General features: G+C 43.3%; 1 protein-coding gene across 7 annotated transcripts in view; it reads left to right on the top strand.

Moving 5' to 3' along the window:
• KCNMA1 (potassium calcium-activated channel subfamily M alpha 1) overlaps window positions 1-13,531 on the top strand; it is a 726,630-nt gene that overhangs the window by 685,462 nt on the left and 27,637 nt on the right. For all 7 annotated transcript variants that reach the window (XM_042961232.1, XM_042961231.1, XM_042961233.1 and 4 more), the window contains 2 exons: window positions 1,303-1,416; window positions 6,218-6,348. In XM_042961232.1, coding sequence (XP_042817166.1) covers window positions 1,303-1,416; window positions 6,218-6,348 — 245 coding nt within the window. The remainder of the gene's footprint in view (window positions 1-1,302; window positions 1,417-6,217; window positions 6,349-13,531) is intronic.

Raw genomic sequence — 13,531 nt, 5'->3', positions numbered from 1 at the left:
GTATGTTATGTGTCTTATGTACTATATTCTTACAATGAAGTAAACTAAAGAAAAGAAAATGTTATAAGAAAGTCAGGATCTTAAATTGTGTGTGTGTGTGTGTGTGTGTGTGTGTGTACAAAACCAATCTATCCTACCTCAGGATATTTTACCATAAGAAATTATATATATATATATATATATATATATATATATATATATGTGTGTGTGTGTGTATACATATATATATGTATATATATACACACACATACATATTATATATAATTATTATATATAAAATGTATACATAATCTCATCATATTGTATATTAAAATCTCATTTGTATATACTGTGTATAAAGTCTCACGTAGTAAGAATCCTGAGGTCAATTGGTTTTGGCTCTAGGGCTGGTTAATTTGGGAACTCAAGGATATTTCTTTCTATCATTAAGGCTGTCCATCATTCAGTTCAGCCAATGTCATTTAGTTGGTCCTCAGCTGGTGCCCATCCTTGTTGCAAGATGGCTGCCATAGTTCTAGGCACTACAGGTACCAGAGCAATGTCTAGTGAATTAAAAGAGAATCTCTTTGTATGTGACTCTTTTTAATAGCAAAGAAACACTTCCTAAAAGTCCCCGACAAATTTCCTCCCATTTCCCTTTGGCCAGAACCTATCAAAAACCCTGGCTTGAGTCACTCACTGGCAAGAGAATAAGTAATCAGTTGGTTTAAGATAATAGTCAGGATAGGTTAGGTTATGCTGTGGTAACAACAACCACACAAACCCTGGTGTCTTAAAGCAACACAGATCACCTTTTCACTCACTCCGAATGCTTTTGGGTCTAGGTTACTGTCCAGGGCTGCTGCCCAGCCTTCATCTCCATAGTAACCCATATTCCCATGGTTGCCACAGTCTGGAAAAAGAGGCAGAAAGTCAAGTCAAATATTTGTAACAGAAGTGATGGTGTACATTGTTCTGTTCACTTTTCATGGGCCAAAGCATCTCCTGTGTCACACAGAAGCACAGAGTACAGTCTTCTTGTCTGCCTAGAGGGAGAGGGGAACAAAAATCTATGAGCAAGATCAGTAATTGGTGTCGAGACTCATTTTTCGGGAACTATAAGGCAGGTTAGAATTATTTATAATGGCCTCCTACTTTGTGCTTCATGAAAGCAACACATCAGAGCTTATCCTGGGAATGCTAATTGTTGACCTGTAAATAAAACATAAGCTACTTTTTTTATTATGTATATATATAATATTCATATTATTCCCAAGCTTCCCATGTCTCTGACTTTTCTTCCTTCTCTTTCTTTTTCACTAGGGTTCACACCTCCAGGAATGGACAGATCCTCTCCAGATAACAGCCCAGTGCACGGGATGTTACGCCAACCATCCATCACGACTGGGGTCAACATCCCTATCATCACTGAACTAGGTAGGGGTGAAAGTCAGCTTTGGGTAGATTTTTTTGTACTCTTTTCCAACCATGTAGGATATGAGGAAGTTGTCCTATTTCTTAGCTCCTTCAGCATAGTGGGCTCTAGTAGGGTTTGTTTGGGGGGAGGTGGAGAAAGGTATGAGTAGCAATGTGACAGATTACCAAAAGGAAAACTGATCTATCTTTCCTCTGAGAAGAATAGACAGTTTCCTTCGTGCTGGTCACTATTCTCAAAGCAGCTTGAGATGACGGATTTGAGATTGGGGCATAAATTAGGGAAGGAGGAGGAAAGGAGGAAAGGCATAATCCATGGACTCTGCCTGGTGATTTTCATTGGAAGCACCTCAAGACAGCTCCTACAATCAGAGCCCTCCCACTGAGGTACAAAGCCTCAGGACTAAGCCAAACCCATTTTGAGAACTGGGTGGAGGCGTTGGGCTAATGTGTAATAACCCTCCATTTAATCTATCCTGGTTGAACTTCTCAGCTAAAGGTCATTTGCAGTGAATGTCACTCAGGCCTAAAGTAGGATGGGGTTTGGAGGGCCATGATTATTGGCCAGTGGAACCCAACTTTTAACCTGGCTGTGACAGTTTTTCCTACCATTTGTGAATTTACAAAACTGCTGAGTGGTGTCTTCCCCCCAAGACAATACTAACCACCTAAGGTGCTGGGTCTCTTTACGTTACAATGTTTCCTCTGTTATTCCCTCACTCTCTTCTTTTTCTGTACTTTCCTCCACTCCCTTTCCCCAACCCTTAAATGCTGTATCCAATTAGCTAAACCTGGCAAGTTGCCTTTGGTATCAGTCAATCAGGAAAAAAACAGTGGGACGCACATTCTAATGATAACTGAACTGGGTAAGAAGCACTGTTTTCCTTCACATCAGTATCTCCTTTTGTTCCGTGGTTGGTGTTTCCAACTATCATCGGCTTGTTTTTTTATTTCACCGGCTGTAACAGAAAGACTACCCCATGGCACTGCTTTGAATGTGTTTTATTTGTGGCTCTGGTTGGAATCGACTGTCTTGTTCTGGCCTTTCTTAATGATTTTTTTCCCCACACAGCATCAGTAAACCTTTGATCACACCCATCTGACCTGGCAGTTGTTTCCAAAGCATCTTTGCTCTAATTCATTTTCTGTGGCCTGGGCCTTTTTTTTTTTTCCTTTTTTTTCTTTTCCATGTGTCCCCCTGCTTCTCCGCCTTCTCCCTCATATTCCTCTTCCAACATACTGTCAGTTTGACTGACATGTCTTCACAGCTCTCAGAGGAAGCCAAAGGAGAAATATAAAAATTTTAAGATAAGAAACCTAAGACGGAGCCTTCCCTCCAGCTGTTTATTTTCCTTTATTCTGACTTTATTTGCCTTCCCCCCCCCCCACCCCCCCACCACAAGGCCTTTTCTCAGAACCTCTGGTTCTGAAACCATAAAAAGCAGCCAGCTCCCAGGGGACCTTTTCTTACAAAAGGCAAGATTTCAAGAAGGGTGCCAAGGCTGAGGTGAGCCACCACTGAGGCACAGTCCTGCTCTCTCACCCCCATCCGGCCTGGCCCAGAGCCTCAGGGAGATTCAGAGTGGACTCACCGGGAAGATGAAGGGTTCTGGTCGTGACCACATTTGTCAGGCCCTTCACACTTCCCCATGACTTGGTTAATAACTCTGTAAAAGGCACCCATCAGCAGCAGGTCTCAGAACTGGGGATTGATCTTCTAAATAGAGACAGCAAATGTGCCGCTCTGCAGAGGGGTGGATAGAGAGGTGGGGAGCACCTGCCTTCGAATGACTCACGAATGAAACGAACATGCCATTCTCGTGGCCCCCAAATATATTTCAAAATAAGAGAGCAGGCTTTTAACACAGTAATCTTGCTTGTGAGGTGTCTGGAAACTAAGGAATAAATTGTCCACCATTCAGCACTGCATTATTGGAGACGTAGCTATTTATCAGGACAAATTCACTCAGGTCAAGGAGGATTGCACTATTTTCTGTTTCCAACAGTAGGAGAGGTGTCTTTTTCATGTTTAGAGAAGTTGGCTAAAAGCCTGTGTTTCGGGATTGCTCTTCTCAGAACCATAGGGTTGTAAGAGACCCAGAGAGCGTGTGCAGCCGGGACGGCAGGTTGGAAAATTCATCCAGATATCTCCATCTCAGAAACCTTTAGTGGCACTTCAAAATCATCACTGCCAGGAATTTCTTTTTCTGTTTGGAATTCATGTGCCGCCAGCTAACTAGGATATCTTTATTTGTGATTAGTAGGAGAGAAAAGAAAAGGCTGGGTGGCCCAAATCGGAGGCAACAATGCAGGCATTCAGTTAGCATAATGGAATCTCCTGAGCCTTTGTTCCTCACCAGATCTCTTCTGGGAGCTCAGAGAACCTTCCGTGTGTTCACATCATCCTTACCTTCTGCCTTAAGCCTTGTTTTCCTAGTGCTCATACCACGTTTGCAAGTACACCATCATCCACCAATCACTTGGCCTCCCTGCGTCCCCACACATATCTACTATTTACCTTCATGTTCTGAGTCACGTTCCACATATGCCAACCAGTAGAATGCCTTCTAAAAAGCACAGGGGATGCTAGCACCAAACACGTTTTTAAAACTGTGTAGTGTATTCCAGTCTTCACCCACTTGGAGAGTTTCAGTTGATGTTAGTGGATTGAAGGCTCCCAGAAGTTCCGCAAGAAGGAAATTTGTTTAAAGCTATTTCACCTGCTTTCCAGTTCTAGGAAACTGTACAACATTTGGGGAGGGATTTTAAAAAAGTCCCTCTTAGCATCCACATAATGACTGTTCTGTGAAATAGGCTTTGGATAACACTGTCTGCTCTCCCTCTGAGACTATCCCAGAACAAAACACAGGATTTTCAGGGAACCCTGGTTCCTGCCCTGGAGCTCTTTCCCAATGACTGAAATGCCTGGCTCGCTGACAATCTACTCGTGTCTCCCTACTTGTGGCCACATCCCCTCCAAGTCTAGTACCTCCCGTTCCCCGTGGTCTTGAAAAGAGGTAACAGATGCTATAGCTTTTGGAGTGTCAGTGCACATGCTGTCCTTGGCTATTCTAAGTAATTGAAACCACACTCCTCTGAGTATTGTCCAGAGTTCATATTTCTGATCCACAAAGCAAGAAGTCTATACTGTAGCCTCCAAGATACTTTTGGGTAAATGGAGGGAAGAGAGGAAAAGCTACCATATGGCCCCAGTAGGGTCTCTCAGCAAGGTCTTTCTTGCTTCTGAGAGAGGCAGAGGGAAGCTGGGAATTTTCATAATGTAGTGAGGTGGACAGAACATTGACTCAGAAAGGCAATCCTGAGAGCAGCTGATGTCTATCAAGGTCCTGGGCCAGGCTCACCAAACACAATCTTATAGGAGCCTCCTGCCAACCTCATGAGAGCTGCTATTATTTCTCCCATTTTACAGACAGACAAACTACGCCGTGGAATGATGAAGTGCCTTGCTTGTACAGGGTTTATACAGAGCCCAGATTCAAAGCTGACTTGTCAGATCTTGCATTTTGCACCTTAACCCACTAGCCTGTAATTCAAGTGTTGCTGAGCAAAAATGTTCCCCCATTAAAATTTTTCTGTAGGGAAACAAGATGGTGTCACTTAAAAATAATTCCATGCCTAGCCTCTTAGCCTATTATCATTTATTCTGCCTCATACGATAAACAAACAAAAGTTAAAAAAAGTTACCCAAAAAGTAACTTTCAGGAAAAAAAATTAGAACAATAACTCTAGGAAAGAGAATTAGCAACTGATACATTTAGAAAGGAATCAAAAAAAAGGAAACCTCATCTATTCTTTTCCTAAAAGCACCATAATTATTCCAGAAATCATGAGCGCTCATCTCCTCCCCCACCCCACACTTTCTTCCCTATTACTTGCTCTGCAAAACTGATAATTTCTGAAGCCAAGATGGGAATGGAAATTAATTTGTCATTTAATTTTTAATAAGTTAAAGACATCTCAGTGACACAGCCAATCAGTCTGCACGTGCCTGCCGGAGGAGTCCTTGAGGAATCCTCAGATGGAAATGAACTACAGCATCAAATGCTGCATCTACTTTAGCTGAAGCACATAAAAGATTGAGCTGTTTAGAAGGGGAAAGGGAGAACGTGGGCGTCCCCACGCAACTCGGAATGCACAGCAAGTCTGTATCAGCAAGCAGCTGGAGACAGCCAGGAATCCATCCCACCTGGGGTCACGGTCTGTCAGACAGGGCCTGTCAGTGTGTGCCTAGATTCAGGGCTAGGGACACCAGGCTCTACCCAGGCTGACCCCCGGCGGGCTAGGTCCTGCCTGCAGGTGAATTCCTTGCTATGTGCCTTTGCCGTGTTCCCAGTCTATCGCTCTTCAGTCTTAATAAATTGCTTTCTTTTCCTGTGGCTAAACTTAGCATCCCAGCATGGCTACTCATGGCTACTCATCCTTGAAATATGTTCATCTCTCAAAGGACTTGGCTACCGAAAAACACTTCAGGGTGTTCTTCGGTCATGATTCTAAAACTATACCAAAGGACTGACCAGCACTGTCCAGCAGTTCTCCGGCGGCCTGCCAGGGAGCAAGGCTGCTTGAACTCATTGCTCTCCAGGCCTGAGAAGCTTGAACAATCACGTAGAAGCAGTCCATTGAGTCTGCTGGCTCCCACCCCAAGATTCATTTACAGCTTCTCCCATGCTTTTCTTTCTTTTTCAGTGACTTCAGTGTTGCTAAACCAGTAGCCTGCTCTTTCTCTGGCTTCACTGTTTGTGTATGGTCTTTGGAGCTAATTCTCATTTTACACTTTTTCTAGTGAACGATACTAATGTTCAGTTTTTGGACCAAGACGATGATGACGATCCCGACACAGAACTGTACCTCACGCAGCCATTTGCATGCGGGACAGCATTTGCAGTCAGTGTCCTGGACTCGCTCATGAGTGCGGTGAGTGGGTGCGGGATATGGGAGCATCTCTGACCTCCAACGTTAGCAGCCTAGGCCCGGAGCTTGAGCTCCCGGGGAGAGCATGACCATGCAAAGCTTGCAGTCTAGAAGGGGATACCAATGTTAGTCAGACTGCTGTGTAACTAACTCAATATTTGGTTATGAATTCTTGAAAGTGTGAGGAAGGTAAGGAAGAGGGGAGATTTTGTGGGAAGAACATCCCCTGAAGAAGAAAAGCAAATGCAAAGGCCTGGCGGTGAGGGAAACTGACAATCTTAAGGAGGCCAAAGAAAGCCTGTGTAGCTGGGCCACAGTGAAAGAGGGAGAGGGGAGGGCGAGGCAAGTTTGGACCTGCAAGACCAGAAAACTCATTTTTATGGCTTTGCTTTTTATCTCAAGGTAAATGAGGAGGCATTGAAGGGTGGTTTTAAGCTGGCAAGTCATGTGATCAGGTTTATGTTTTAAGAGGATTGTCCTGGCTGGTGTGTGGAGGATGGCTTAGGAAACAAGATGGCGGCAGGAAGTCTGAGCATATGAGGCTATCAAAGCTTGGACAGGGATAGAGCTGGTGGAGCTGGAGGGAGTGGGTGCATCTGAGTAGTGTTGGTCAGGAAAATTGATAGGACTTGGAGATAGATTGAATATGAGCAGAAGATGGAAGAGAACAAGGTGTCAAGGGTGTCTCTTCCATCCCTGCCCATCACTGAAACACAAGTCCTGGGAGGAGACTTCGCATGAGGGCCAGGCCTAGCCGGTTCTCTGCTGCCAGGAAGGAATGAAGCAGTGGCAGAGAGAGGAGGACGGGCTGGCTGAGGAGGTCAAAAGCATCATTGGTTTCTTTTCTAACTTGATATGCACCAAACAGTCAAAGCATGATTTTTTCACTTTTGAGACTAAAAACAAATAACAATTAAAAGTAGGCCCCGGTTCATGAAGCTATCTTGAACTAAAAAAGGCAAAAAGCAGACAATAATAACCTATTCTGGTTATTATTGAGGATTGTGAAGTGTTCCCACCGAATGTCTTTATTTATTAGAAAAGCCTCTTTATTTTGGAGCCCTCAAATTCACAATTTATGAAAATACAGACACAAGCTGGATAAAAACTGAGCTTTGAGGAATCCATGAAAAAGTGTTTTATTGAACACATTAAAACCATAAACATAGCTCAGTGAGTTTTTATACACATACATTCCTTAAAGTGCTTAAGAAGGCTATTCTCCTGAATGTGTTAAACAACTGATATGCTAATTATGCATTATTCTCCTCTATTCATTAAAGCTGATCCCAGAAGAACCTCTATTTGAGGAAAGAAAAAAAACATAAAGCTTTTTAAGACTAATTTAGGTTATTCGGTATTTCTGAATGTGGTCCAACTGCAAGCACATCTTATTTAAAAAATTAGAATTATGGGTTTAAAAATAATTATGAGACAATATTCATCTGAATTAAGGTTGACTAGGCATCATGCCATAACTTAGCTTTCCAAGGCAAGAAGGAGAGAAAACTGTCCCTGGAGAAGGCACTCTTGGTTTCCCAGGACTTGTGATTTCTTTCTGACTGTCTGCTGGTTCCAGGAGTAACCTTTCTACCTGCTAGTGATGTTGGGCTCAGTTTGGGCAAATACCTTAAGCAAGCCAGAAGATAGAAGCTACAGGATACGCTCATACAGTGCCGACTTATCTGTATGGTCTTCAGTTTCAGCCGGATTTCTGTAATTCATCTCTTTAGAAATTTCATTTGACTTCTGATCCTAATTAGAGAGATTACAGAAGATTGTTGTTACTAAGAGATGATGAAACTGTTTACAGTAGATTTTTTTCCTAGAACTACAAAATACTCTATCAACAATTTATAAAAATTCAAATTTATAAAATTATTTATGTGTCTACCTGTCAGACATTCAGAATAGTCCAGGCAAGACCAGCTGTATAATTAGCAAGCCCACCTTTTCATACATTATTAAGAATTTCAAAATGATGACAGCAGAGCTTTAAGCCAAGTGAGGGGCTCTCCTGAGCCTGGACCCTGGGTGACTGCACAGGCCACACACCCATGAAGCCAGCCCTTCGTACCAATAAAACCAATAAAGTTGATTTTAAGCAACAAAGAACTTCACCCCTACACAACTGAAGGGGCCCACGGTAGCCACAGGGCGGGGGTAGGGGGCACATCTGGATCTGAGCTGCACAACTGTCTGTCTGTAGCACCACCAGGGAGTCAGTTCTTGGAAACTCAGATGAGAAATCAAAGTGGGTTGGCTTGAAATTTTTAAAAAGCCGTCTCTAATCTCCTTTGAAATGCAAACTGAAGTGTCTGGGAGAGAGTGGCTAAGGCATGTATGGATGCTACGGTCTGCCAGCAGCATTCCTTCTGAATTCCAGCCTGGGAAAAAAGGGTATCAAGAATCTAGTAACTGTCATTGTACTCATCACCAGCTTCATCCGTTGAGGGCCCAGAACCGTGAGAGGCACTTCAGCTCTAGCGTCTGATCTTTTGGGCAATAACGTGCACAAACCTGAAGCAGGACATATTTAACCAATCTACTGACAGTGACTTTTCAAATCATTAGTCAAAATGCGTATCCAGTTATTCCAGGCCTGGTTTTCATCGTCTGGGACGAACAAGTTGCACAGTGAGGTCTTGAATTGAGTCGGGTTCCTCAGACCCAGTTGACAAAAATGTTACCTGTGATTTCTTTGCATTCTACCTCATGTATGAAAAACCAGGAGATTAGTCAAGAACCAAGGCAGTAACTAGAAGGAACTGAGAGGGTTGGCAGGAATGTAAATTGAGAAACTGAGGCCTCTCCAAGCAGCGGGAGCCAGAGGTAAGCTTCATCCCAGGCACTCGCTTACAAGCAGCATGCCGACATTTACACACACACCTCTTCAGATGTCCATGATCTCCTTTTTCTAGCCCCCAAATTGCCATTTAATCATGTGTCCAAACATCCCCTGAATATTGTCCTTCATAAGTCAACTCCTGCTGCTTCCTGCTTCATTTGTTAAAAGAGTAATGTTTTGATTCATCGCAGGCATTCCTGAACAGATAGGGATGTTTCAGACATGGCCTCACGGCTGCCTCCTGCTAATCAGCAGCAGAAACACATGATGAGAGGGAGTAATTACGCTTGTGGGTGGATGCCTCTAGGAAGACGACCGAAAAATAAGAAATGTGTTTTTCAGAGTGGTACCAGCTTGCCGGTCACACACAGACAAGAAAGATGAAAGGAAGCCTCTTTGTATTTAGAGCTAAAACTGGCACGCGAGTATTCAGACTTCTTTTCCACAGCTACATACTCTTCCCATCCCTCACCCCCAATGTGAGTTCTACCTGGACCCTCCCTAGACAGAAAAGATAAGTCATGAACTAAGAGTCCGACTGCTTGGATCCAGAGCCCAGAATCACCATGTACTGGCTGTGTAACCTTAACCTCTCTGTGCCTCAGTTTCCCTATCTTTAAAATTGGGATCATAACAGTACTACCTTGGCTCAGTTGGTTAAGCTTCCGGTTTCAGCTCAGGTCATGATCTCACGGTTTGTGGGTTCGAGGCCTGGGTTGGGCTCTGTGCTGACAGCTCAGAGCCTGGAGCCTGCTTCGGATTCTGTGTCTTCCTTTCTCTCTCTACTCCTCCCCCACTCACGCCCTATCTTTCTGTCTCAAAAATAAATAAATATCAAAAAAAAAAATAATAGTACCTTCCTCACAGAATTGATGAGATAATTAAATGAGTTAAGATTGTAAAGTGACTAGTGCAGTGCTTTGCACATGACAAGCTCTATATGCATTCATTGTTACTAATCGATGCCTTCACTGGGCACTTAACTAAATGCCAGGCACTATTTTGATGCTGAGGATTCAGTAGTGAAGAAGAAAAAGGAAGACCCTGCCCTCCTGTTGTTGGAACTTTCATTCTAGTGGGCGATAACTATGTAAATGACAGTAGCTATCATTACTGCTAGTAGTAGTAAATGAATACTATGAAATGGGCAAGACTGATTTGAAGAACATAAAATAGTTTGCATGGGTGTAGAGACCTGTGTTAGCAACCGTGGTCAGAGTAAAGCTATCTTAACAGAACACTTGGAAGCTGACACCAAAAAATCAGAAGAAGAAAGCGCCTGGGGGTGAGGGCGAGTAGCTTTCCAAGGCAGAAGAAAGAACAGGGCAAAGGCTGAACAGTGGTGCTGAGCTGGGTTTGGTTTGTCTGAGAGAGTAGTTGAAGGCCATCATGGTTGGAAGATAGCGGATACCGGGGAGGGACATACAATAAGCAGTCAGACAGGCAAAGCTGTCGTCCGTACTGTGAGTATTCTGCGTCCAAAACATCACACTCCACAAGGTTCTAAGTCCGGGGTTAAACACTTCAGTCCTGGTTAGAGGATGCTTCTTCCTTCGGATGCCACTGGCATCCTCCTAAGGGCACTGCTTCCTGTGTGTTCTGGATGGAAGGACAAATCCATCACTGAATTGAGTCCTGAAGTCAACCTCTGGTTATTTTTCTGTCCAGTGTGCCATCCTAGTGCACTCATTTTAAGAGAAGAAAGAAAGAGAAACAGCACAATATTTTGGCACGAGTACCTGGACTGATGATATTTGGCTTGTAATGATGGGTCTATCATAGAAGTCTCAAAACAGCACATAGCAGGCAACACCCATCCCACAGACAGGTTCTGCATTTCCAAAAGGTTTTTAATGTTTAAATGGAATCTGCTGCCAATGTTTTAAAATTACAAGATTACACATAAAATATGGGTTTCCAGCTAATTTTGATTAGAGTCACAAAGCAGATTCCCAAATGCCCACAAAGCAGCAATTGGTTAGAGCTGAGCGATGGTCCCCTTAGCTACAGCCCACACTATTCCCCATTGGATTCTACCAGGCCTGTTTTACTCATGCCACTGGTCCCTGCCTGTCCATTCTGCCAAATCAGACTTACAGGCCTCCTGCTTCTAATTTTGTGAGCCCTCACGACTGTCATCAGAGAGCATCCTTGGTCTTCTGGCCATTTGCCTGTCCTTTGAGTCAGGAGGTTGAACATGTGATGTCCATTTTCTTTGAACCCTCAACCTTTCTCAGACAGAAGTATACCACACTGTACCATCGTTATCAAAGGAGTGCTGAGAAGACAACCCCTTCTGGGGAGAAAAGAGGGCATCCTGTAATGAGAGCTGATGAATTCCACTGCACAGTCACAGTGTTGTTGCTTTTTTAGAAAATAAGATTCCCTGAAGTTTCAGATTTGTACATTCTACCTAACCTGGAAAAAAATACAGAGAAAGACATACCTACCAGTGTAAAGGGAAAGGGCAGAGGAGAACCAGAGGCCCCCTTTTCCAGTGTCCTATACATCCAACAAGCATTGCAGGCACAACAGAGGATGCCATCATATCGAGGGACCCTCAGTGCTGAATCCCTCAGGAGCCCAAGAAAAACTTCAGTATGAGCATTTTATCCCATGTGTACCTCTGCTTTGCCCACTGCATCAATGCCCAGGGTGAGTGTTTGCATGTTCAATAAGTTAGTATTTCATAAAAAAGGCAAGGACATAGAGGAGAAACAGTGTGGCACCAGCCCATGAATTAGGACTTAGAGCTTCTGGTCCCAGCTCAGCAGCATCCTGTGTCTGTCTTTTCCACTGCCTGGGGCTCAGTTGAGTCTAACTGTTAATGAGAATGATATTAACAGCCTCTTACCACATTCAAGGAATCAGGTAGGGACAAAGGTAGATGAAAATCTTTCACAGAGTTGACAAATATTTAAGATCAAATGTAACTACAAAGAAGTAGATTATATATGTGTGTGTACATATCTATGCATGTACATATACGCATATGTGTATGTACTCACAGATACATATATGTTATGCTTCTGTATTCTATTCTCTAATATCAGAGAGCTGGTCTCTGTTTGCCAGAAATTACCGAGCTTATGTTGGGAAGAATGAAGAATGTGACCATCTGGAAGATGGACCCACATGATTTACTCTGTGGGTTTTTTTAATTATTACTTTGTAAAATTTATTTTGAGAGAAAGAGAGAACAAATAGGGGAAGGGCAGAGGGAATCCCAAGCAGGCTCTGCGCTGTCAGCACTGAACCCGATGCAGGGCTCAACCCTACAAACTGAGATCATGACCGGAGCCAAAATCAAGAGTCAGTTGCTTAACTGACTGAGCCACCCAGGCTCCCCCACACGATTTACTCTCTTAGTTGTACTTGCATTTGTCCTTGCATTAAGGAGGGTGTTTTGGAGGGGACAAGTTCTCAGTCAGCCCAAGCTAATCCAGTGCCACGTTAACATAAACAGATTATTCCTCCATGGCCCTCTTCCTTACATTCCACCCTAAAGCCTCACTTCCTCTGCTCACTAGGTGAGAGACAGCCCGTGGGCCATCCTGAGGCAGACCAGCTAGCGCCAATGTCTGTGTAGCAAACGGTAGTGAGCTGTGTTGCACCTGGAACATACCACTGCTGTCACATCAGGCCAGGAAGGCCTGGGATTGGGGAAAAAAAAAAAAAAAAAAAAAAAAAATCAAATCGTTCTCATCCCTCATGAAAGAAAAATACTAAAAATAAAAATCTACACCATGCAAACTAGCAAATATAAAAAATGGCAGCTATGGCATGGAAAATGACAATTTTAGAGCAATTATAAACGAAAGGCAAAGTGCCATTAAAGTTAAGGCAATGTTATTAAAAGATGTGTTAATTTTCAGTTAAATTTTCTATAAAAGACCAATTAGTTTAACAGGCTTGACAGCATTAACTGTGAAACATAAGCTCTGGTAATTATACTTTAAAAAAATAAAAAGAGGAAGATGCTCCAGTGTGTTAGAAACACAGGCACAGAGGGGTGTCTGCAGAGCAGGCTAGGTGGCACTGTGGCCTCAGATTTCTCTGTGCAGTCAGGTCCTCTGCCCAGGGTTTCTCAGCTTCCTCAAGCCCTGTTACTCCGTCTATATCTGAGAAAGGTCAAAGTTCTGAGGCCAAGGAGGCCATGCACGTGGTCCAGCTCTCTGATAGGAGAGTTGAGAACACAGAAACGTAGGGAGACGGAATTTTCTAAATTGCTTGCATTGCTAGTTGGTTGTTACTTTTATAAACTACCATTTTTTGAGTATTTGTTGTGCACTAAAAGTTACACAAAGTATCTCATTTAACACTGTAAGCTGGCTCATA

This window comes from Panthera tigris, chromosome D2, assembly GCF_018350195.1.
Source record: "Panthera tigris isolate Pti1 chromosome D2, P.tigris_Pti1_mat1.1, whole genome shotgun sequence".
In the NCBI taxonomy this organism is placed as follows: Eukaryota; Metazoa; Chordata; class Mammalia; order Carnivora; family Felidae; genus Panthera; species Panthera tigris.
The sequence above is the reverse complement of the archived record's forward strand: the minus strand, read 5'-3'. Positions and strand labels throughout refer to the sequence as shown.